The 24,735-nt window shown below is 45.3% G+C and overlaps 2 protein-coding genes across 2 annotated transcripts; one reads left to right on the forward strand and one right to left on the reverse strand.

Annotated features, from left to right (window-relative positions):
- Positions 1 to 3,264: 3,264 nt before the first annotated feature.
- LOC131267146 (mediator of RNA polymerase II transcription subunit 14) lies at positions 3,265 to 9,749 on the forward strand. The gene is made up of 6 exons (XM_058269925.1): positions 3,265 to 3,756; positions 3,829 to 5,263; positions 5,505 to 7,650; positions 7,722 to 7,930; positions 8,558 to 9,289; positions 9,370 to 9,749. Exons 1-6 carry the CDS (start codon positions 3,602 to 3,604, stop codon positions 9,610 to 9,612), a joined length of 4,920 nt encoding a protein of 1,639 aa, XP_058125908.1. The 5' UTR covers positions 3,265 to 3,601; the 3' UTR covers positions 9,613 to 9,749.
- Positions 9,750 to 10,535: 786 nt separating this feature from the next.
- On the reverse strand, positions 10,536 to 23,035 carry LOC131265647 (SEC14-like protein 2). The gene is made up of 5 exons (XM_058267931.1): positions 22,982 to 23,035; positions 13,417 to 13,486; positions 11,053 to 11,857; positions 10,779 to 10,933; positions 10,536 to 10,699 (listed from the first exon to the last, which is right to left on the reverse strand). Exons 1-5 carry the CDS (start codon positions 23,033 to 23,035, stop codon positions 10,539 to 10,541), a joined length of 1,245 nt encoding a protein of 414 aa, XP_058123914.1. The 3' UTR covers positions 10,536 to 10,538.
- Between the last annotated feature and the right edge of the window lie 1,700 nt (positions 23,036 to 24,735).

A 24,735-nucleotide genomic window follows, 5' to 3' on the forward strand; every position in this document is an offset into this window, starting at 1 on the left:
GAAGGAATGCAAGTTTCCATTAGTGAGGGTTATCAAGCAGGCTTAAACCCAGAGATATTCAGAAAGCAGCACATATTGTTAGAAATGATTATTTTCGAATACAGTAAGCAGTTCTTTATGCTTAGTTATGGTGAACTATCGTGGAATGGAAATGTATCTCTCAAAAGCAATATTTACCATTTACAAAACGAAAATTTGTTTTAGTTTATAGGTCCATTTGGCAGAAGATCAATAGTTTCATTTTAAAACGTTTTGAGATTCTTATATTGTGTTCTAGGAATGCCTTAGAAGCCGTATGTTTTTTGCTGTTAAACCTATTCGACCCATCAACCTAGATGTTTTATAAATATTTTAAAGAAAAAATGTTGGTTTTAATCCTGAAATCTACTCAATGCATATTCACTAAACAAACAAAAAAATAAATAATTTAGGGTTAACCTCTAATTTACTAAATTACTAAAATCACAATCTGATAATGCTTATTTCATGGACTTACATCAGGTCAACAATTTGTAAGATTTTATAAAGTTCTTTATTAAAGTTAGCAACATAAACCATTTACTGATGCTTAGTAAGACCAAACCAACATTTGGAAAACTGATTCACTGAAACCGAAAAATGATTCAACGATTAATTCCCAGAGATTGTTGCTTTATAATAGGAAAAAGCTGTAAATTTCTCAGTTCTGGTAGATTGTACAGTCTGTTCTGTTCAGAACATAGCTTAGATGAGTTTGAATTTGTTAGGCTTTAGTAAACGCATGAGGAAGGTTATTTTTACTTCAGTCCATTCAATAGTTGTTACCTAATCACGTCCATGTTCCATCCAGCAAATTTTAGAATTGAAAGCAGCAAAACACCATGCACCGAACCGATCGGTGAAGTTGTCGCCGAGCACGTTGCAAAAACTTCCCGGCCTCTGTTCATCTGTCACAAACGTGCTAAATATGGTTTCCTCAAGAATGGCACCGACAGCTGCTCTCGCTGTACATTCCCGGCAAACCCTTCCAGCTCTTGCGACCTGTCGCCAAAAACACCAAAGAAAGATTCAACCGGGCACGAGTCGGATCTGTCCTTGATAGTTTAATGCATCCCCAGAAACCGACACACACACACACGGTTGATGAGATCCGTCCAGTTTGCCACCGACTCGGTGTCCCTGCTCCACACGGTACAGGAGCAAGAACCCTTGTTGTGTGCCTTTTGCCCGGAGCCCAGCGTACGGTTGTTGGTTTGCAATTTGCACCGAAATGCATTGCTCATTAAAATGGTTTAATAATAAACCAGCCAACAACGGGACGCCCAGCCACCAGCCCTCGATTCGCCGGTCGGTAGTCGAGCTGGTTGACGCCACGGTGCAGCAGAATCGCATCGACAGCGTGGCCAAAGCTGTCTTCTGGAGTACTCGGCACAAGTGACAAAGACAAAGCGAAACGGGACGAGTTCCGTCCCCACTGCATGTAGGAACCCGACCCCTCCTCGACAGTTGGTTGATGAAGATCATTTGCTCATACTAAATCTCTTACATAGCATAGGAGTCTTGAGGACGCAAAGAGAACTGGAGTGCAGTACCGGCAAGAGGAGATGGGCTATTGGAGTGCTGGTAATGCCGTTTACGATTGCGACTGGTGCCACACTGGTGCCGATGCTTAATGTGCACCACATCCGCCCATCCGTGCGGAAACACTTGCGCACGGGACCTAAGAGATCGCCGTCTAATACCATGGCCCATGTGTCACAATGTAGCCTTTTTGCATTTGCCATATTATCAATGCTCTCCCAAGTGCTCGTGCTAGTGGTGCCTCAGTCGGCACGGGCAATGGACCGCATCTTGTGACATCGATTAACGCTACCCTTGCCTTGGGTTTTCTACGTTTCGAAGGATCAACCACTTCCTCCAGAACTTCACCTTGCCTCACATTCACCTTTTAACTCACCTTGCCACTTCGGTCGGCAACATACATTCCCGGTGACGGACGACGGTGAAGGTTAAAATTAAACATCCAACATCAAATGAGTCGCCCCAAACGCATTGTTACGGTTGAGGGACAATCTCGGTAGTGTCTTGCGTGACTTCTTTGGGATGAAACTAGGACCAGTGTTGGGGTTTTGGGCCACCGCGTGCACTATTCTTAGATTTCCCTGTGCCATTCGGCCTTTGGTCATAGTTCTGCCCAAACTAACAGGTTCCTTGTGGCCTGGCTGGTTTTGCTAGGAGAGGACCTAGAATTTCCTGACACCATTTCTACATTTGGGCCAAGTTTAGCTCAGAAATTCATCTGTTTGCAGTAACAAAACTTCCGGGGTATGGGGAATAGCTTATCAGTAGCTCCTCAGATACAATTTGGCAAAATTCAGGATACCTACGCTGTGTCAAATTTTCATTCATTGCAAAGAATTACAAATGAACATAAAAATATGAGTAAAACAGTAACAGGCACATTTTCTGATGATTAACGAGGAAATTAATCATGGAAACCGTCTAAAACTAAAAACTACAAATTATTATTATATCAAGTTATTTTGTATAGAAATAATGAAATGTAGCACCTTCGGTATTTGGATTTATTTCACTCCATTTATGTACAAATAAGTTCGAAGGGGAAATAGTACATGTTGGACAAGCAAATCAAATATTAACGGGTTTTTAAATGTCTCAATTTTCCAATGTGTTTACAATAGTCACCTGGCTCGAGTTTGGATTAGGAATATTTCACGAATTATTTCATTTTAAACAAGGTTGGTTGAAACCGATAAATTTCCACCAAGGATTCCTAATCACTTTCCTGTACAATTATTTTTTTCAATAACTAAGAAGTATGGAAGAACTTTAAACATTCGATTTCAAAGACCTTTTATTTGAGGTACCACATGATACAAAGCGAGTTTGAAACTAAAAAGTGATTAACAAATTGACCATGATTTTGGTGCAACTAACCTTGGTCGTAAAGTAAGGTTTTTGTAGTTTAGGCAACACTGCTGTTCCCGCTAGTGATGGGAAAATCAAATCCGCGTAGGGAATTCCGAAACGGAATCACCATTCCATCGTGTTTTACGTGCACATCCTCCTTCTTGATTATTTATATCATTTTTTGAATTCATTGATTTATTTGCATAAGAAATTAATTTCATCCACAGCAGAAAAATTCAAATGGGATTAAACCGAATTGAATCCATCGAGGGATTGAGTCTTCGAATCTTTCGAATCCCGATTGTACCAACTCTACTTCAGTGATTGACTTTTTAGTCGGTTGCCGAGAAAAAATAGCTGAGGCGTTTGTTTGCGATTCCTGCAAATTCCACATATTGTCCGGAGGGACATGGGACGTGGTGTGTTTCGTTTGGCCGAGAATACGAAATACGAAACGTACAATCGAATCCTTCTCGAAAGGAATCCACGTCCCGTGCAAAAGTGTGCCGTCGCGAAACTGCGTGTGCAAGAAGTGCCTACGCAAAGCAACACGGTTCCATTCTGCGTACCATATGACGACAATTGCACCTTCGAGCGTTTCCAATCAGTGTAGTATTGTAGATGCGTATATTAACTAACGCAAGGAGCGGAGGATAGTTTCGAACGGATAGCGAACTAAAAAGGTACGACCATGGCTCCGCAACCACTTGAGCAGGGAGGAGCGGTGACAAGCTTCATCCCGACGGGACAGGAAATGGTGCAGCGTCAGAATCTGATCCCGTTGAATCGGCTGATTGATTTCATCATCCAACGGACGTACCATGAGCTAACAGTCCTTGCTGAGTTGTAAGTATTGCTCTGGATATCGCGAAACGCTGCGTTTTGTTGTCCACAACCAAACCTTCCCTTCGTTTGTAGGTTACCACGTAAAACCGATATGGATCGAAAGATCGAGATCTACAACTTCTCCGCCAGCACTCGACAGTTGTTTATCCGGCTGCTGGCGCTCGTGAAATGGGCCAACTCGGCCTCCAAGGTGGACAAATCGTCCAAAATTATGGGATTTCTCGACAAGCAGTCGATGCTGTTCATCGATACCGCCGATATGCTGTCCCGTGTGGCTCGCGAAACACTCGTGCATGCCCGTTTGCCCAACTTCCACATACCGGCCGCGGTCGAAATCCTCACCACGGGCAGCTACTCGCGACTTCCATCGGTCATCCGGGAGCGCATCGTTCCGCCCGACCCAATCACACCGGCCGAGAAACGGCAAACGCTGCAGCGCTTGAATCAGGTCATCCAGCACCGGTTGGTCACGGGCAATCTGCTTCCTCAGCTGCGCAAATTTCGTATCGAAAACGGGCGCGTCACGTTCAAGGTGGACCACGAGTTCGAGGTGTCGCTGACGGTGATGGGAGACGCACCGACCGTTCCGTGGCGCTTGCTCGATATCGATTTCCTGGTCGAGGATAAGGAGACGGGCGATGGGAAGGCGCTTGTTCACCCACTACAGGTTAACTATATCCACCAGCTGATCCAAGGGCGTATCGTGGACTGTACCGATGCGTTGGCGGAAGTGTACACCTGTCTGCATTACTTCTGCCAGTCGCTTCAGCTCGAGGTGCTGTACACGCAAACGCTCCGTTTGATACGCGACCGCCTGGATGATCATATCCATGTTGATGAGTACATTGTCGGATCGAAACTGACCGTTTCGTACTGGCGCGAGCTAACTAACAAGGATCCGAAATCGGAGCTCGGCTACCGGCTAACGATCCAGACCGATCCGAACGATGCCGCAAAGCAGCTCGCTATCCTGCACGTTCCCTCGATCGGCAACAAGGAAGCCGACATCGCCGACCGTGCCGTACGCTCCGATTTGCTGTCCATGGAACGGTTGCTCGTGCACACCGTGTACGTACGATCCCTGGCACGACTCAACGACGTGAAAGCCGAACTGCAGCTATTCCTCAAGGATGTCGACTACCACATCCAGGGCACTCCGGCCATGCTGACCGTGCCGGTACTGAATCCTTGTTTGCGCGCCGAACACATCTACATCACGGTCGACACGCATACGGGTATGCTGCGGTGTCACGTGCCGAAGCATCTGGACTGCCCGATCATGCCGGAGATGCAACACGCTCTAAACAACGACTGGTCGAAGCTACAGCACCTGATATCGGAACTACGGTACTGGATTACCCAGCGTAGGTGTGAGAAAACACTGCAGCATCTGCCGGCCACTACGCAGGACCGATTGCCGTTGGTGTTGCCACCGAATCATCCAATTACTCGGATGGGACCACACAAGGTCTTCATACAACTGTACCGCCACGCTAATGTTATCTTGGTAAGTATTAAGTAACTTGCTTATCAAAACATGAGCAATTTCTCGTTTAAAGGAAATAACCTCATTTATCCTAATAACGATATTCATGTCCTATAGAAAGTAAAATAGTTTAATTCAATACCGGATCTTGAAACCTCCACGATTCTGTCGATACTTTTCAATTGCTATACATTTTCAGTTACAAAGCCTACTGCTCGATTTGGTAGTAAGTAATGTTATTTTCTTTCTCCCTTCCTACTAGATCGTTGAATTGAAGGAAAAGAAAACATGCCCGAACGAGATGACGTACACATTCTACCTGGTACTGGTGAAGCCGTCCTCCGTCGAGGAAGGACAATCACCCGACGGATCACCCAACGTCGCCAGCGCACAAGCCTCATCGTCCGGATCGCAACCCGGCAATGACACGGCAGCAACAATGCCAAAAATGTATCTCCGTGTGCTCTCCATGATAGAGTTCGACACTTTCGTGGCAACGCACGGTCCCGGCACGATAATTGACGATCCGATAGCGGGCTGCAGCAAGCGCAAGCTTTCCACCGTCGAGAGCACATCCGTTGCCTGCCTTGGCCCGGCAATGAAGCAGCAAAAAACCATCTATCCCGCCTACTTCATCCCGGAGCTGGCGCACGTCGTGGCCATGTGCGACGAGAAGCTACCGTTCGTGGCCCTGGCAAAGGAGTTCTCCCACAGACGCATTCCGCACGGTGGTCTGCAGGTGGAGGCTAATGCGACATCGCTCGTATTGAAGCTACTGACGCTTCCACAGCCAAAACCACCACAAATTCCTCCCGCCCCACAGCAGCAAGGACAACAGGGCGGCCAGCAGCAGCAGCAACAGCAACAACAACAGCAACAGCAGGGTCCATCGAATGCCAACGCCGATGCAAAGGCGGCCGCTTCAAACGAACCGAAAACGGTACACGTCCCACCGCTCGACAAGCAGGTTTGGAATGCGCTGCTCAAGCGGCTCCTGTCCGTTTCCGTTCGGGCGCAAGTAAACAAAAGCAACCAAACACGGCTCTGGACGATGGAGCTTGTGTTCTACGGCTCACCACTACCGAGTCTCCACCACAAGGAGCAGGGTATGCGGCGGGCCGTCTACCTTCAGTATGAGATGCTTCCGGTCGAGTCGGTCGGCAAGGTGGTGGATCAGCTGCTGAATGACTGGTCGAAGATCGTCTACCTATACACGCTGGTGCACGAGTTCCGCGAGCAGCTGCAGAACGAAAAGTACAACCTGCAGAATATGGTCGCAATCCGGTCGTACAACTACACCAGTCTCCTGCTGGCGTACGGCCCTAACAAGGAGGTGAGCGTGAGCATCTGCTGGGATACGGACGCGAAAGAATTCCGGCTGGTGTTCGCCGGTGGAAACAGTGCGATCAACGCGCACTCGATGATGCGCGATCAGCTACAGGCGCACCTGAACCATAACTACAGCTTGGCGCAGATCGTGCACATCCTGCACGAAACGTACCAACCGCTCAGTTCGATCGCGAAGCTACCGATCATACCGCACCTAGCGATCCTGCAGTCACCGAAGATCCCCGTCCTGTCGTTCTGCATTGTCCCGCAGTCACCGAACCTGCTGCGTATCTCCTTCCAGGGTGTGTACTGTCTCGAAGTACGGTTCCGCGGGGGTGGACTATGTACGATCCGCGACGGTGCCTACAGTCGCTTCGATCGTAGCCACGTGGTGGAAGAGTTTACTCCGACGCAGGGTCTGAAGGGGTTCCTTTCCAAGTATGTCGACGAAACAGCCGTCTTCCGTAGACGCTCGCAGTCGGAAGATGACAACCCACCGTCTCCGGTGACGATGGAGGACCCGTCGGGTCACGGCGGTGGTGGTGCCGGTGGCGGAGGTGGCGGTGGTGGTCAAGGACCCGGTTCTGTAGGCTCGAACACATTCCTTGGTGGCGCGAGCGGAATGCGTGGTCCACAAAGTCCACGCGATCCAGGACTACGCTTTGCCGCCCCTCTGACCCCTCCGAGCGGATCAAACCCCCACACACCCGCCAGTCCGCACCCAATCGGTGGTGGAGGTGGCGCTGGTGGAGCTGGTGGTGGTGGTGGAGGCCAAGGGCAAGGTGGCCAAGGAGGGCAGCAGGGTCATATGAACAACTTCAACATGACTTCCCCGCCGGCCTCCCACATGCCACATCCGTCGCCGAGCGGAGGTCTGATGCCGTCCTCGCCACTGAACGCACAGCCGAGCCCGATGGCGGCTCACTCGCCCGGTCCCAGCAACCTAGCGTACATGCAGAACCACACCGACGGAAGCCCATTCGCCGCGCTCTCGCCGGCCGCATCGAATTGGCCCGGTTCGCCCGGTATGCCACGACCATCGCCCCGTCCCGGACAGAGTCCGGAGCATAAAGTACAAAGTAAGCATCACATCACCCACCAACATTGGCCATTGCTTTTCTCTTTTACTCATGCATTCTCTTCATTGCAGCTCATTATACATCGCGTGTTTTACCGGCACGCTCGTGGGCTGGAGCAATACCGACGCTTCTGACATACGAAGCCCTCGATACGCTGTGCCGTGCCACATCTCATCCGCAGAAGGAAGTTCCAGGCCCGGAGTTGAGCCCGCTGGAGCGATTCCTTGGCTCGGTGTTTATGCGCCGTCAACTGCAGCGTATCATCCATCAGGAGGATAGTGTAAGTATTTCAATGCAATCCAGCGCAGAGCAATGGTTGAAAATTGCTTCCAAACTAGCACATAAGAATCATAATTCTTAGAGATTTAAATCAGGCTGTACATTACTCACGATGAATCGAATCTTTCACTTACGTTTTTGTGAATTCAAACGTGAAAAATGAGTTATTAGTCGCCATGGGGGGTTTGAATCCAGAATATGAGAGGATGAGTGAGTGAAAGAATTGCAAATCGCCACAGAGATTTGACTCCGTAACAAAGAATCGAAACCCAATCCAATACAAAAACATCATTAAAACACTAGTCCATGTTTGAGATTCGAATCCCTCATTTAGATTTGAATCATTGATAAGGATTAGTAATTGGGATTCGCTTCCTTCGACCAGAAACTCACTCTTGGGATTCGTATCCCTTCTTCGGAATTGAACCTTTCTTTGGGCTTCGCTGTGGGAACTCTTTTGCTTGTTCCCCATTCACTCTTTGGGGATTCGAATCTCAGTGAATCTATGGAAGAAGAGTTACAAAAAACTATCATTCATTATTCAGTACGTACATACATTACTAATCCAAACAGATTCTGTTAAGACACTCTTTTAATCATGAATTTGCGTTCATTGCTTTTTTCCCAGCTGATGGCCATCACATCGAACGAACCAGGTGTGGTGGTGTTTAAGGCGGACTGCCTGCAATATCAGGTCTTCCTCAATCCGAACCACATGCAGTCGCTCCACCTGAAGGTCGCTCAGCTCCCGATGGGCCCGATGATGGACGGCAAGCCACCGTACCAGTGGGCGGCCGAGGATCTGCAGATTCTGGAACAGTTCTTCGATCAGCGTGTAGCCGCTCCGCCCTACCGGCCGTCCGTAATGACCAGCTTCACCCGCATGCTCAACCTGCCGGCGAAGGTGCTGATGGACTTTATCCAAATCATGCGTCTCGATCTGATGCCCGAGCTCGGCCAGGGCAACAAGTGGAACGTGCAGTTCGTGCTGCGCATGCCCCCATCGGCCACACCGATCGTGCCGGTCGGAACGACTACCATTCTGTCGCACCGGCAGAAGATTCTGTTCTTCATCCAAATCACGCGCGTTCCGTACCTGCCGAACATGGAGTGGAAGGACGCGGTCACGATGCTCCTACCGATGGTGTACGATATGAACATGAACCACACGACGTTGGCCGAGCGGCGCGAACCGATGCCACCCCAGCTGACCAGTGCGGTCAGCGCACATTTGCGTCGATTCTCCGAATGTTCGGTGCTGCTGCCGGACGAATGCTCGCTGTTCCCAGCTGTACGCGACCTGCTGCTTACACTGACCCTTCCGAACGAGCCTCCAGCACCGGGACAGCTTCAAATGCAGGTACCTGTCGTCAGCCGAAATGTTTCACAGTGCTTTCGAGATGCTTAGGGTTTGAGCTTTAATCGTCTGGTCTCTTTCAGCTCGGCGGTGTAATGCAACCGGGTGGTGGCCCCGGTGGTCCCGGTGGACCAATGGGTGGCCAGATCGCTGGTCCTACGCCACAAATAGCGCCCCAGGTTGGCTCCAGCCCCGGCCCAATGATGCACTCTCCGATGCAACAGCAAATGCAGCAACCGGGTAGCTATGGTGGTATGGTCGGTGGGGCTGGTGGAGGCCCCCAAGCCGGTGGCCCGGGTGGTGTTGGACCAGGCGGTCCGAATTGAGTGAATCCAAGGGACGGCGGAGCGTGAAATGTGTATGAATCAAAACGTAATACCATAACCAGAGAGGGGATAAACTTTATAACTCAAACTATTTAATTGATACAATTCATATGTAAAATATAGTAAACATTTGCTATTTAAAATCCTGGTGAATGTTATTTTAAGTGTCGAAATGTTATAGTCCGAACAACGAAACAACCGCTTCTCATATGTTTATTTTTCATTTTATTTCATTTCATTTTATTCACCCGTCAATACTCATATTTTACAGCCTTACTCGTAGTGAAATGGTTAATAGTCAATGTGGTCAAACACTGCTTACAATCTAATCAAATATCACCAGTGATAGAATGCACTTATCTTCCACAGGTCCCAGCGCGGGATTCCCCAAAACACAACCGTTTCGATAAGTGATTGTAAGAAGGAAGCTAATGTCGGAGCATACCGCTTGTATGTGAATAAAAAAAATAGTGCTGTAAGGAAAGTTTTCCGAAATGGGTAAGAAAACATCTTTGGTTCTAGATGAAAAAGTTAGTAGTTTTACTGAAAAAAAAAAGTTTGGTCCCAATTTGCAATCAAAAAATGCCGATTACAATCGTCAAGATGAGGCGATAACCTATCAATCGTGTGCATGGATCGTGTCCCCGTTGCACGATCCCCTGTGCTGCCAAATTGAATGGCGACCCCCATTTTTAACGTATCATTTTAGCTTTGCTATTGTTGAACAGAACGCAGCAAATTGGTGTCAATCGTTTCCTCTTTCGCCCGGAAAGGGAAACAAACAACACGTTAAAGTCTATACACATTCTAACTGTAACGATCCTAAAGAATATACATATGTATGAAAACCAACCCTCTACTACCCCGGCTTAAGTACGAAACTCCGTATGACTAATCGGAGACGCGGGTTTTGAAGCGCGGCGCGTTCAATCTTCACCGCCGGCTTCCGTTTCCGGTACCAGCTCTTCCGTTACCGCAACCGGAGCCATCGTTTGCTCGACATCGCTCAGGGGCGCCGTCATGAGCACCGAGTAGCGTATCTTCTTCGTCTTGAAGTACGAGTACGAGTTGTCGAACAGAACGTGATCTGCGGTGAAGGATGGAACAAACAATAGAAGAAAAGGTATTTTAGTCACCGAATTTACGTGAAATATTTATTTACGTACAGGTGCATCCCGGCTGGCAGGTGATGAAACCGGACTCGTCCACTTGGTGGGAGGACACCCGCTTCAGGGGCACCTCGATGATCGCTTCGTCCGTCTTCTTGTTGACACACTTGACACCGAACTTGATGTCACTGTCGTACGTACGGAATTCCCATCTGGAGGAATGGAAAAAACACGGGATGTGTTAATCATGCGAAAGTAAACCAGACCGTAAATTAATAATACAATCAATTGTCAGTGGTTCTCAAAACCGATGTTTTAACGTTTAACTTACTTCAAAAAGCAGCCCGCATCCTCGCAGTCAAAGGTCAGCTTCAGCTTGCTACCCTTCCGGATCTCCGTCTCGGTGAACGACAGATTGTTGTTGAAGCTGTCCTCCTTCGAGGTGTACAGCTCCTTCGGCACCTTACCACCCCAGCAGATCTTCTTCTCGCACCGCACATTGCCATCCGGATCGGTCTGCGTACCGCCAAAGTACGCCGGAATCTGGTCCGCGTCGCACCGCTCCAGAATCGCCGGCAGCCACTTGCTCCGGTCCGGCTTGTAGATCCGGATCTTGTCGATCGTGTACTCGCCCAGGAACTTCTTCACCATGTTGTACGCGAACGCGAACACCTTCGGTGCGTTGATGATGTAGCAGCACTTGAGGATCTCCGGATAGTTCGCCTCGTACATTTTGATCAGCGAAATCACGACCTCGCTCGCCGGCCGCCAGATGTACTGCTTCAGGTTGAAGTTGTCCATATCGAACACGACCACAAACTGCCGGCTGGCCGGATCGTTCGTCTTGCGGCTCTGCTCGTACGCCAGCTGCATGTAGCCCTCGAGCGCCTGCATCGTCATGCGGATGATGTCGGCCCGGGACACGCTGTGCAGCAGGCCCCAGATGTCAAACCCGGCGAACGGGATGATGATGATCGGCGAACCCTCCTTGTCGTAGCCGGACACACCGTGCGGGCTGTAGTCGCGCAGGATCTGCGGCGTCGGCCACTTGGCGATCTCATCTGTATTCCAGCGCTCGCGGAATTTCATCGAGTCGCGCAGCATCTTCTCCGCTGCATCCGGATTCCACTGGCGTGCTGAAAAGAAAATGCAAAACTCTTTATTAATGGTCCAGTTTTCCTGCTAGTAGTAAATAGGTTATGCTATTTCACCCCTTAAGTAAACAACATAAACTTTTGTCAGTGCAATCAAAACTAAACCTATAATTTTCAATTTTTGCTTCTTTGACATCGCCTACTATGTAATAATAATATTAACGCAAATCAAACATATCAGGATGTTACTAAAACCAAGGTTTTGAAAAACAATTTTTTTCCACGTGAAACTGAAAATGGGGCGAAATGGTTCGGACCGTGGGGCAAAACGCACCCCGATAATATTCAACCAGCTTTGATGTATTTAAAAAAATCTCACACAGTTGATCATTCAAAGAAATTAAATTGAATTTGTGGACAATTCAATTTGTGTAATGAATTTTTCATCAAATATTTGAAAATATTTTCTTATGCACAATTTATTTAGTTTAAAAGGGGTCACATTCAAATTAACTTTGTAAGACTTGAAACTGTTTTGTCTCACATTTCAACCTATACATTCTGCCCCACGTAAGTCGCTGCTACTCACCGGAAATATCCACTTCTTATGTTTTCTTTTCTTTTCAGTTTACGTTAAATAATATTTTAAAATATTTTTACAAATCTATGCTTGATTGTAATAACCGATTTTAAAACCTCATATACCTCAATCTGTTTTCATCTCAGTTTCTTAAAGCTTGACGTCAAAGTTCTGAAATTTTGCTAGAATGTTAAAGTGCATATGCTATTACTTTACATTACATAATTCAGCCTCAAACTATTATTTTATTCCAAAAAATTAAAAACTGCACTTTAACGATACACAAAAACAGTTATGTTCCTTTATAATTTTATATTTTTGTAGCTACACTCAAAATGTAAACTTATTTTTTTCGGTTTTAAACATTTGTCTCGATAACTAATTTTTAAAATTGCTGAACATTTCGCGGTTGAATTCTTTTGACATAATACTTCCGTAACTAGTCAACACCAACTGGAATGTTTGTGCGTTGTGGGAAAAATATTATCCCAACAAAAAATGAAACCGTTTTCAAACCGAAACGAAAAAAAACCCTCCATTCTTCGCATCGTTTCGCTAGCTTTAACGATGGCAATCGTCGCATTTTTTTTTTTGCCAATGTCGCAGCTTTCGCATTGTTCATTCGCTTCCAAACTCATTCGACGGGATTTGTTGCACAATCTCAACCTTCCGAGATGGAAATCGGCGTTCTCAAGACGGCTACGAGCGTGTCGTCGAGTGTAATTATCGTTCTAGAGGCCACGTGCCCTCTCTTGCATGTGCCACGCATTCTTTTTTTCGCAGCACTTGCAGCTATTCCGTTGACAATGCACTAAAGTACCGGTTCCAAATTGCTGTATAAATGCCACGCAGAGCAGTAGGTTGGGGTGGTGTGTGCAGTTAGTTCAAATATTTACTTCTTCACGCGACGACTAATTATTTGCAACCAAACAACCAGCCCACACCGATAAACTGAAGCACTGGAAAGTGTGCAGTGGTTGTTATTGCAGATCGGCGAACCGGTTCCGGTGCCCTCGCTTACCTCGCAGCCAGCGTAGTAGATAGTAATCATCGTGCTCCGGTTTTAGTATGTCAGCCATCTGGCGCCGAAACTGTAACGAAAAAGTGAAGGAGGGAGATTGGAGTGAGATACGGTAGTAGATCGAAACGTCATCATCAGTTGGCGTACGATAGGCGACGAGATGCTGCGTGATCGCCGTACAAGGAATGAACGCCAATCGCCTGAGGTTAGTCTTATCCCAATTCAGCGCAAATCGCACCGGACAATGTGAAGGTCACTGGTGACAACGGGTTGTGGACGTTCTCAGGCCATATCTCGCTGACCATCAGCAAGCACGTGGTATTTAGTTCAATATCAACCCAGCAGACACTCCATCCGAAAGGAAAGAGGCAAGAAGGAAAGGCGACTTTCCTCACCGTCACGTGATGGTCATTCCATGAACGCCCGTGTTCTTGATCTGCGAACCGTGAGACATTTCTTACTGCTTCCCTTCCACCAGTATTCCTTCCCAACCACTGAGGCACTGACGTCACTGTTAACACGCGACGGACGCGACGAGCATGTCACCGGTCTTTCCAGGTCCAGGATACCAATGTCGAGGTCGGCAATTAAATCACGCCAAACACGGGTTGCCGTCAACGTTATTAATCTTGCGCGTGGCGCGATGCGAATGGCTAGAGAAGATTAAATTAGACAACAAAACTCGCTGCCCTAATGACCCTTTCCGTCGGTTTGCACATTTGTTCTGTGTCGTTCAGAAAAAAGGTAAGATGTGTGCGATGACACATGGTCGGTGTGCTTGACCTTACCCGACGCGTAGCATCCAGTGTCAGGTTTGGCGGTCAAACGGAGCCACCCCCGATTGTTGGAAGCCTTCTACACTAAGGGGGCCTCTGACTGTAATCTTACCTACGCCTGAAGGCTTAAAAAATCAATTGCCATGGGGCGAAAGTTAAAGGTGAGAAATAAATTAACGATAGCTTGGTTCAACCGTAGATCGACCGCGATCGTAGTCTGGCCGTCCGACTGTTGTGTTGGTGCATAATCGTTAATTACTTAGAATAGCAAAATGAATCGCGGGGCTCATGGTAGTTAAAGTGCGGTAGATCGAGGGAGAGATCAAGGAGAGAAGTGAATGGATAATTAAAATGGAAAGTTAACTGCACTTGAACCTCGGCTCGGCTCGAGCGGGTTGCTGGGAAGCTGATTTCAATCGTAACTCATCCTTCATGATGGAAGCTTGGGACCGAAACCGGGCCAATAAAGCTGCATCTCGATGCGGTAGCAATATTTACACAGCTGAAGTGCCAACTCCCGGAAAGGGTGTGAACAGTCGCCACGACAAGCAATGAAATCAATGTACCATAACAGAGAACAGGATACCCGATTGCATCCAATATCAATACCACAAATTACGTGTTAAAATCTCCTTTACATCCAACGTTCACAACAAATGATTCCGAAGCAGTTCTTCCATTTTTTTTAAAGCTTCGCGCTCGATGTCCTTCCTGTGGACTGAAACTGAAATCTTTTCGTTTTTCATTTCTACTTCCGACAATATTGAACCCCCCATAACCCAATGCCCGAAGGGATCAAAGAACGGGTGACCTTATAATTAAGCGCTGGTACGGCAGTTGGCACCTACGCCATAATCGAGCCAACCTTAAGCGAAGGACAGCACTATGTTGGACTTTGAAGACTGGCTGCTAGTTGGGGAAATATTGATTTAAAATAATAAAAGTAAAAGGAATCATCAATACTTCATTGAAGTCGAGGATCTTATAAGGGTATTTTGGATACGATTTGCATAAATTTTCAAAATCATGTTAATCACGATAAATTATGGATATACTTTATGAAAACCATCAGCTTTTAGGTCCAGAAAAGATCACTTTAGAAAAATTTGTTTTAGCTTTTCTTTTTGTTCAAACGTGGTTTTGTTGAAAAACCCGATTAAGTTTAGAAAATAATTTTTGAGTTATAGAATTGTTGATACAATTTATAAAAACAGCTTCGATGACTTGCAGCAAGGTCAAATCAAGGTGTCGAATAAAGACCCATTACCCGATTGCGTAAAAAAGTCTCAATTGTTTCTCCATACGAACCATACACTGGGCCACCCGGTCGGTCGGTCAGTAAACCGGTGCGGACCAAAAATTGATGTGACGCCTTCAAGGTAAAGGTCTCTGATATTTCAAGCCGAGAAAAAAAAGCTTCTTCACCTTTTCGGAACCACCTAGCCCTAATACCGTTACCGAGTTGGCCATACCCGACATCATAAAGGCAAAACGATAGGCAAACCGCCCGTCGAGAGCTGAAAAATGTTGTCCATTCCAATGGTCAGTGTCAACAGTGACGAATTATCATCATCATGGTCCTCGGACTCCGGCTCCCTAAAGACGGTGAGCAACAGCGGTGTGTTTGTGCGCACGTACAAGCTGCAACACCGACACCATATTTACCTTGGCAAGTGCTGGCATTGGCCTACGCAATTGCCTAGCTAGATCAGGCCTGGCCATTGCGCACCGCATCAGGTCGGTGGTTGGCTGGCCGGCGTTACGCAACTTGGCGCCGATTTGCGCCGAACTCATGGAACGCGAATGCAATCGACCAAAGTAATCGGTGGCCATCAAAATCCCCTAAAATCGCACCGTGAGTTTTTTCGGGGAATGGAGATACTTGAATGAATAAAAAATGCCAAAAATTAAGCCTCTTCTTTTGTTGCTGTTGATACGCAAAATTATATCATACAAATATAAAAGATGAAAGTAACAGAAACAATGGTGAACCTTCAGCGCCATCAGGTGAAGGGCATTGATTTTCGGCATGTTCGGGGAGTGAATGTTAATTAAGAAAAGTATCCGATGTTAACAGGAGAGAGTGATATTACGTCCCAATAACATAAATTGGGTTAAGAGGACCTCGGGGTCTTCGTTGTCGCGGAGAGAAAGAGGAAAGTAATAACATGTCAATGCTTGGATATAAAGGGTATTTTTACATAATTTTTATTTTTTTCTTCATCTTTGAAATCTTCATAACACTATCATTGCTTTCAACCAGGGTTTATTTTTAATATCCTATAAGCCTTTTATTCATATTCTTTTTCACTACGTACGATGAAGTGATAAAAATGATTCGAACATAGAAAATAACTCTTTCCCTATCGACAACATTATTGCACAAATGTTGTAGATCAATGTTGTCCATTTACAATCCATTTTTCACCTTAATAACTCACTCCGTTTGTTCACTTTTGCGCATCAGGCAAAAACCGAACGAATGCAGAAAAAGCGCATTAGAATTGCAACAGCACCACAAACCCCCGCTTGCCATGCATCACGCACTTCGCAACTGTTGCAGGCCATAAGGCAAAAAGGAAAAAAAAACCCGAAACATCTTCCAACTCGCACAATTTATTTGTGCGCATTTGCGCGAAGGGTTGCTACTTTTTGTTTTGTTCTCTCCGACTTTTCCCCGCATTTCCAGCGCCATCATCCATCATTGTGGGCTGGCAAAAATTGCACCAAAACGAAACTCACACTTCAAGCCAACCATTCCGCCACCACCTTTTTCCATGTGCCCACACCTGAAGAAACGATGCTTTGGCATAGATTCCGCGTGCCGTTTGTCGGACACACCGGGTGTGATTTCGCGGGTCATTCCGAGAAGCCGGTACGATCGCCGGGTGGATGCACAAATGGGGAACGGAGGGTTGTGTGAACGGAAAGACTACAGAGTCAATAATCTACGTACCATCTGTGTTTAGTGTCGGCAAAGTGCAAACTCACCGGCACAAATTCAATCCTCCCTCCCTCCCCATGGTCGCCAGAAGGGAACGTGGCGTTCGCATTCGGTTTGACGAGTTGACGTTAAGTGTGATGCTTCTTTTGTGGTCCTTACGATCCTCTCCTCCACCTCAAGGCAAATGTTAACCAACATCTTACCTACAAGCTGAACTGCAGCACATCGATTAACATTGCACAGGTTGCTGCAAAACACTTTTGATTTATTTTCATCGACAAAAAAGAGCTGCGCCGAAGAAAGGGCCATTTCTTTCGAAACGTTTCAAATCGCGACATAGAAAGCATAGATTTCTCTAGCACCTGTGGAACCATTCATAGAGCGGACCCATTTCCTTGTACCATGGACAAGCTTCATCGATTGTGTAATGTAAAAATGATAAATGACATGAAAGTAGCTAATGTTCATTTGTAGTGTGTTTCGCTTTGATTTGCGGAAGGACCAAATTACGATGCACGGTATCGAAAGATTTGATGGATATGAAGGTGGTATTAAATATATTGTTCAGATATAAAATTTTCTAGCATTGTAAATGTTTTCGACTTTGTTTCTTTAACGAAAAAGTGAGTAAAGTTAACAAATTATTGATTAAAAAGAGGATCAAATGAAAATTAAAAGAACACAAATAAACTTTCATGTTCGGTAGTGCCTTTGTGTACCATCAAGGGTTTTGAATCGTAAACTCATCAGACCAAAAACAATAAATGCATAAATTGATTTACAACCACCTATAAACAAACATTGATATTATTACTTGCGTTACCGGCAAAGGGGAAAGCTAATGATGATTAGAAAATGGCTTACTTTACTGTCGGATGAATGCCATATCGGCAAAGGAAAAGAATTCACACTGAATAGTTTCATCGCGTTACATCCGGGCATAAAATACATGTATAAGCTGTAGAGAAACTTCCGGCTCGAGGTGGACAGCTTGGACAAGGAGGGCAGCATTTGCGTACTGGGAACCCCAATTGGGCTTTGTCATCCCGATCGGAAAGACGTTCATTAGTAATGCATCTCAGCAGCGCCGGGACGCACGTGCTCCGGAGGAGTTGATCATTCGAAACGGTGACATTCACGATCGTCAGCTATTGACAGATAATTTTTAGTCGTTACGTGCATCTTTTCCCTCAGCGGGGTTCAAATCAAGGTGATGCATACAATGGCGATCTTTGTAAGTCAATTCCACACGCTTGTGGAAGCGAAACTATCTGACTCAACAATTTTATGCGCTATAAATCATGTCGGTTTGCAAAGCAGTTGCGAATGTAAAAATGTTAAAGTACTTAAGCTATTTATACGATATAGAAAAATTTAGCCTCCTAACATGCATGTTTAAAATAGAAACGAAAATCATATTTAAACGCAATGTAACATAGAGAAACGCAAGACATTTAAAAATGATTATAGTTTCCTTCCCAACCAGTAACACACAGACATTTTGACCGAAACGTAAGAGGTCAACGGTATGCAAATTAGGCGTCGTTAGTTAACCATAAGTCGCCGCAGAAAGGTTTTAACATTTTCACGAAAACTTGCTTTCAAACCATTATACAACCGGCCCGTGGTAAGTTTTTTTTTTCCTCCACCCCGCCGAAGTTCAAACACTTCTCTCAAGCGACCGACCTTGATGCGATGCGTTTCAAAAAAATATGAACCTAACGGGAGAGTCTCCGTGCCGCGGTCGAAAATGCACCGAAGTGGTTTTGTCTTGCACCAACTCGACGCGACGGCTTGCCGGGAAAAACAAGTCAGCCCTAAGCCATGCCACGGGAATATGCATATGCGGGGCCGCGATGGAAGGGCCGAAGGCAACATGCCGCGGTGCGGAAAACTGCATCTGAAGGTGAGCAACTTTTTCTAAACACCTACCCCTCGTGCGAGTGGAGGCTGTGGAGTTGGGATCGCGCAACAGTCGAGGCGAGGGGCCACAAGTCGAACACCATGACCGATTATTGACTCCCTGCCAGCCGCCCGGTCGGGCAACCATTTGCTTTGGCCGATGCCGAAGGGTTGAAATGGGGGAAAACCTGTTCACATCTTCGGCTAGACATTTCTGAGGCAAAAGTGCATGGTCAAATCCACTTTAGTCCGGGCGAAAAGAAAATCATTTAAAATCACATTCCAATCATAATAATCTAAGGAGAAAAAATACCTCCATGTGGATGGACGTTCACAAACTTGCAAAAACTTAGCCCCACTGCACTGTTCCATTGTCCCATAGTGCACACGCCGGACAACCCACTCTAGACCCTGGCACCAGATGAACCGGTAAACAGCTGCTCGTTCGCTGTGAATGCATTATTGAGAGGGGAAAAAACCGACCACCCCATTGGCACAGTGACTGACCGGTCCGGTCTGCCAAGGGTATGCAGATTGCTAATCCATTTTTTCACTCTTCGCTTCCCTTCCTTTCGACGTTGTCGAGCTCCCGCGAAATAGGCGGGCAAAAGAGTAGATTAATCGCCAGTGTGTGGCCGGACTCAATTACTCAAGACAGTTTAAGCGGTCGGTCATCGGCCAAGAATGGCACGACATTTCGGTTCCGATGCGCTTGACTAATGTTACCCGAGGCTAGAAGTATCGCAATGCAGTTTGATCACACGTTCGAGTTCATGATCGCTGTTCTTGCGAGGTTCTAAATCTTCGTGGCAAATGTTACAATGTGTGACCCCGAAATGCTATATCTTTATAAATAAAAATTAAATCAATTCAGACTGCGTCATTGAATAAATTAATTTTATTAATTTGTTGTACGTTCTAAAACGTTTATGCGAAATAATGGCGACTTTGTTGGTCACTTAAATTGACAGCTGAATGTAGGAAATACTTCGGATAGCGGTTGTAAAATTATAAATATTTATTAAACAGACACTTTTCTTACCAAACTCCAGCGGTCGGTAGGTTTCCGTGTCATCCAAACATGGTAGTTTTACTGACTACTGATAGCCCGCTTCCGGATCGTCATTAACGCCACCATTCGAATGCGTCGAACGCCCGGAATGGACCAATCAACCGATGTGGACGATGATGTGGAAATAATTACCAGCCACACTGTTATAATTTGCAACGGAGTTAAACAACAACTTCAGCAACAACGAGCAGAATGAATTCTCTTTTCTAAAAGTTGCCCTTACCAGCGGTCTCAAGTGCAATGGGGATGCTGACGGTGCGAAAACCCCTACACCTTGTAAACGCGTAGTGTATTGCGGGAATTAAATGTTCGAAATCACACACCTATCGGACAAAAATGCTCAATCATTTGCGAAGACATTGGATTGGTTGTGTATTTTTGAATAGTGTCTAAAGCGATCATTTAAATACAATGAACAGCAAATAAACACTCTTATCGAACGCATTTCAAGGCTTCTAAGTGCGTCATAAGCGTTTATTAAACGTAATTTGCAGTGTTCTACATCGGTATCGGTAGAGTAATTATTTTACATTCCTGTATCGGTTAGATTCGATTCGACCAGTAAACCGCTTCGCTGAAAACTATCGTCGAAGGGTTCGTCGCTTTTACGATCGAAAGACTTCAACGGAGCTACTTCAACTATTTTGCGTTATTCGCTTAATCTGTTGATCGTTTTGAATTTTTATGATGATATTGGATCTCTTTCTTCTTTCTGTATGTTTTCTTTCTAATTTTCAAAATAATATAACATACTTTTGAGCAAGGATTAGGTGATATTAAGGAATATTTAATGCGGGTTTCAACGAATGTAGAAGAATGTAAAACCTGCATAAAATTAGTTCACACTATCTGCGGAATGCTCGAACTATCGTGATATTTTTCTATCCTCCATGAATCACATCACAAGTGGATTCCAACAAAACACACACACACAAACTCGTCTTCGAAGCAGACGTCCGTGGCCGACGTCAAGGTTACGGAAGGAAGTGAATGTAGCTGCTTTTGGTGCGTGAACCAAATATGAAATGAAAGCCATAAAGTCGAAAAAAGGAACAATAAAAAATTAGACAAAGTCATAAACAGCTCGCGATACGCAGCTACAGTTGTTGGTTGGTTTCTTTGGCCGCATTCGCACACTTCCGTATACGCCACGTGTGGCGGCGTTCAGCCGGTAGCGAGTTGGAATCGCTTTCGATCGAACCGAATCGGGCCACACATTTTTCGAACTGCGCATCCACCCTTGGCCCGCCACGCTGAAGGCTGTGGCCGTCGAAGGGAGGAAAGGCTAAAACGTACCCAAAAGGTCGACAAAAACATGCTTCGAACCGTGTTCTAACGCCACGGGGAATCTTAAGTTATTCAGAAAAGAGCGTCTAGCGGATGATCCGCGCTCGAATGCATAACAGAACGGAAGGAGTGGTTGCGATTGTGCTGTGTCAAGGTTGGGGCTTTCTGTTTTTTTTCTATTTTTCCACGAAAATGGTATCGGCATTGAAAACAAGTTCGAAAATCCACCAAAAAAAATATCATTCCTAATGAAAAAGAGCCGCTCGGTCTCTAATCAGTAAAATTATACCACCGTTATCGCGATTAGAGCAGTAAAAGTATTTTGAGATAAGATAGCAATTGCGTGCACAAATAAACTGTGCAAGTCATCTCACAGTTTTCGATCGGTGGAACACAATTACAATTCAAATTGGCAAATTGTCCGATTGCTTATTTATTGGTATGATACGAGTAACAATAATCGATAGGCTTTGTTTTTACTCAGGCCTAAGCAACAAGCTATCTTCCTGAGTAAGTTTAAAGCACACGGTGGTAGGAAAAATCTATAAAACAATTGGACAAGAATGATGTTTTGCATTGAAATAGAATAGAGTGATGGAAAATATTATCATAAAAATCTCATCACTTTCCACAATGACATAAATCCCCTCGTGTTTTTTTTAACAAGATACAAAACTACATACTTTTCAGTTCAATGTTCATAGCTTATCTTGTCATTCGGATCAACTAATTACCGCGACTAAAATTCTCCCTAAAGCACACTTTAATGCTCAACAATTGTAGCATGTCAAACTCGATGCGGAACGTTATCGATGGTTGCCAGAAAATCGCACCCGGATGTGCGTCCAATCGACGGTCGTATCGAGCACCATTAATCGAGGCACTAATTTTACACGCTTGGTAAAACGAGGTACTGTTTTTTTTGCCCTCCACCCCATACACCCTCCATGAGCTGGAGTAAGTTTTCCCAGTGCCGTCAGTGGTGGAAACCATTTTTCTAATTGTACGAGACACGATCGCGCGATCGGTGGCCTGCTGGCGGAACGGACGACCGGAGGACGGTGCGAAAAGGGTTTTACATTTCTTTTTACGTGGCGTTGCATGAAATTGCACCCAAAGTGCACTAAATGCTATTAATCGGATGCGTACAAACTCTGATTGTTCGATACTACTATAAACTTAGTTGAGTTATGAGCAAGTTTACTCGAATGTGACTTTTATCGAGGCTTAGAAACATTTTTTTACATTGTTTACCGGTTTTAGGATTACGTGAAAGTATGCTTATAACTTTTTAGAATAAATTCTATTACTGGCATCAAAGTTTTTAAGCGACAAGCATTCCACCATGTAAAAAAATATCAAAAAATCCAGAATGGTAATGTTTACTAAATCCCTTTAGCTATGCAAAATAAAATCCGCAGATAAATTTGTCACAAAATACGTCAACATTTGCAACAACAACAAAAATAAAAAAAGCGGGTACGTGACCCCTTTTGGGGCGGCAAACATTATGCGGCAGAAACGTGTTATCTTATCACGGGCCGGGCGTATCGAACACCTGTACTGGATCATTCCAACACTCACCTTCATCAGCGCAAAACGCTCGTCATCCTGTAGGGACGGTAGTTTCGTTGACATTGTGCTGTCAGTCAATCGGTGTTCCGAAGGTATTCTTTCCAACTGTGGTGCAATCTGCAGCCGTGGATGGTTTTTTCCTGTTGTTTTTGGTCGTGCACTGTATCGTTATTGCAATCACTTTAAAGAATTCGATGTATGGTAAACAAAAAGATGTGCTATTCTGTCCTATTTCAAGAAACTTGCTGGAAAAAGTAAACTTTTAAAAAATCTGAAATTTTATTTATCAATTGTTTGTCAAACACGTGTTGGTGCCCTCGTGCCGCACTCGTGCATTACATTATTTTAAATTTAAAAGTGTAAACAAGAAAGTACAAACATTAATTTACGAGTTTAATTAATTCCTGAACTTTTGTAGTAATTTCGAAAAAATCATCTTTAATGTTGAGGTCTCGACACTAGAAAAAGCTCTGTTTATGAAGTTATAAGTAAACCACAAAGTGTACAAGTAAATGCAGAGCAGAAAAATAGAGCAACGTGGTGGGCACACGTACGAAAATGCAACCACACATACACAGACACACTAGTACGGAAAAGAACAGTGCTTTGGGCAAATCATTTGCACGCTTCACCGCAACACGGGCGCATCATGTTGAACGCGTTCTGCTGATTCGACGCACGACGGTAAAATAAAAAAAACACACAGTTCCAAAACAGACCGAAGCCACATCAAAGAAAAACAACACGCAACGGTGCGAGGTTCGCGCATAAAATTAATAAATAAACTCGCGCAAGCTAGACGCCGACCGGTGGCATGACCGGGAAGCTAATGTTGTTCGTCTTTCTCCTTCACGCTCTTCTCGAATATCGAAACCGTTAGAACCGCGACGAGAAGGGTTAAAAAGTTTAGTTTTGCATTGGGAAAATCACTAAACACCACGTGCCAACATGCCACCGGGCCGGGGGCCGCGCAAACTAACCTACAACTCGGGGAGGTCGGGGTCGGACTGGGAAATCCCACGTAGTCTTAAGGTAAAAACAGGTGTGCTACGATCGCACGTCTATCGCGTACGGCGGTTCGTCGAAGACTGCAATCGTGAAACGTGAACATCGGTCGCGCTGTTTGTATTTCGACAAGCACACCCCTTCTACTTAAAAACTCAACGAAGCAGGCTGTCAGTGCGCTTTTCGCTCGGGAAAAATATCGTCCCCGTCATCGAGATTGCGTGCAAGATTGTGTACCGGCCGACTTCAAACTTAACGTGTTGGAAAAATAAATTTTCAATAATTATGCTCAAACCAATACTATCGACCACTGAAACAAACAGTTCGGAAATAAAAAAAAACCGATGAACAACCGCGCTGTCTTCAGTTTCCTCGTTTATTTTACTTAACAGCCTAAAGGACACTAAACATAACTAACTTATACCATATACTTTATAAACGATTAAGAAACAACTCAGGATTCTAAGTATTCTAATCAAGAACTGAATTACTAACCCATGCAAGTTCTTTGCTACATACGCACTTGCCGCACTTAAACCTAATAAATATACACTATAAATAAGGATGGTTTTTTATTTTGTTTTTATTTTTATGTCCTGTTTTTTTTCTGTTTGTTTTCCATAGGTTTATAAATCTCCCTCCCTTATCGCCGTATAGCATCGATTCTGGGCATCGACCCATCCAATATTCTTATCATCACCTCTCGCAGCGGGGCATTTCGCGTTCTTTTCTATTGCCATTTCTTTTGGATTGTTGGC

This window comes from Anopheles coustani, chromosome 2 (assembly GCF_943734705.1).
Source record: "Anopheles coustani chromosome 2, idAnoCousDA_361_x.2, whole genome shotgun sequence".
Taxonomy (NCBI): Eukaryota; Metazoa; Arthropoda; class Insecta; order Diptera; family Culicidae; genus Anopheles; species Anopheles coustani.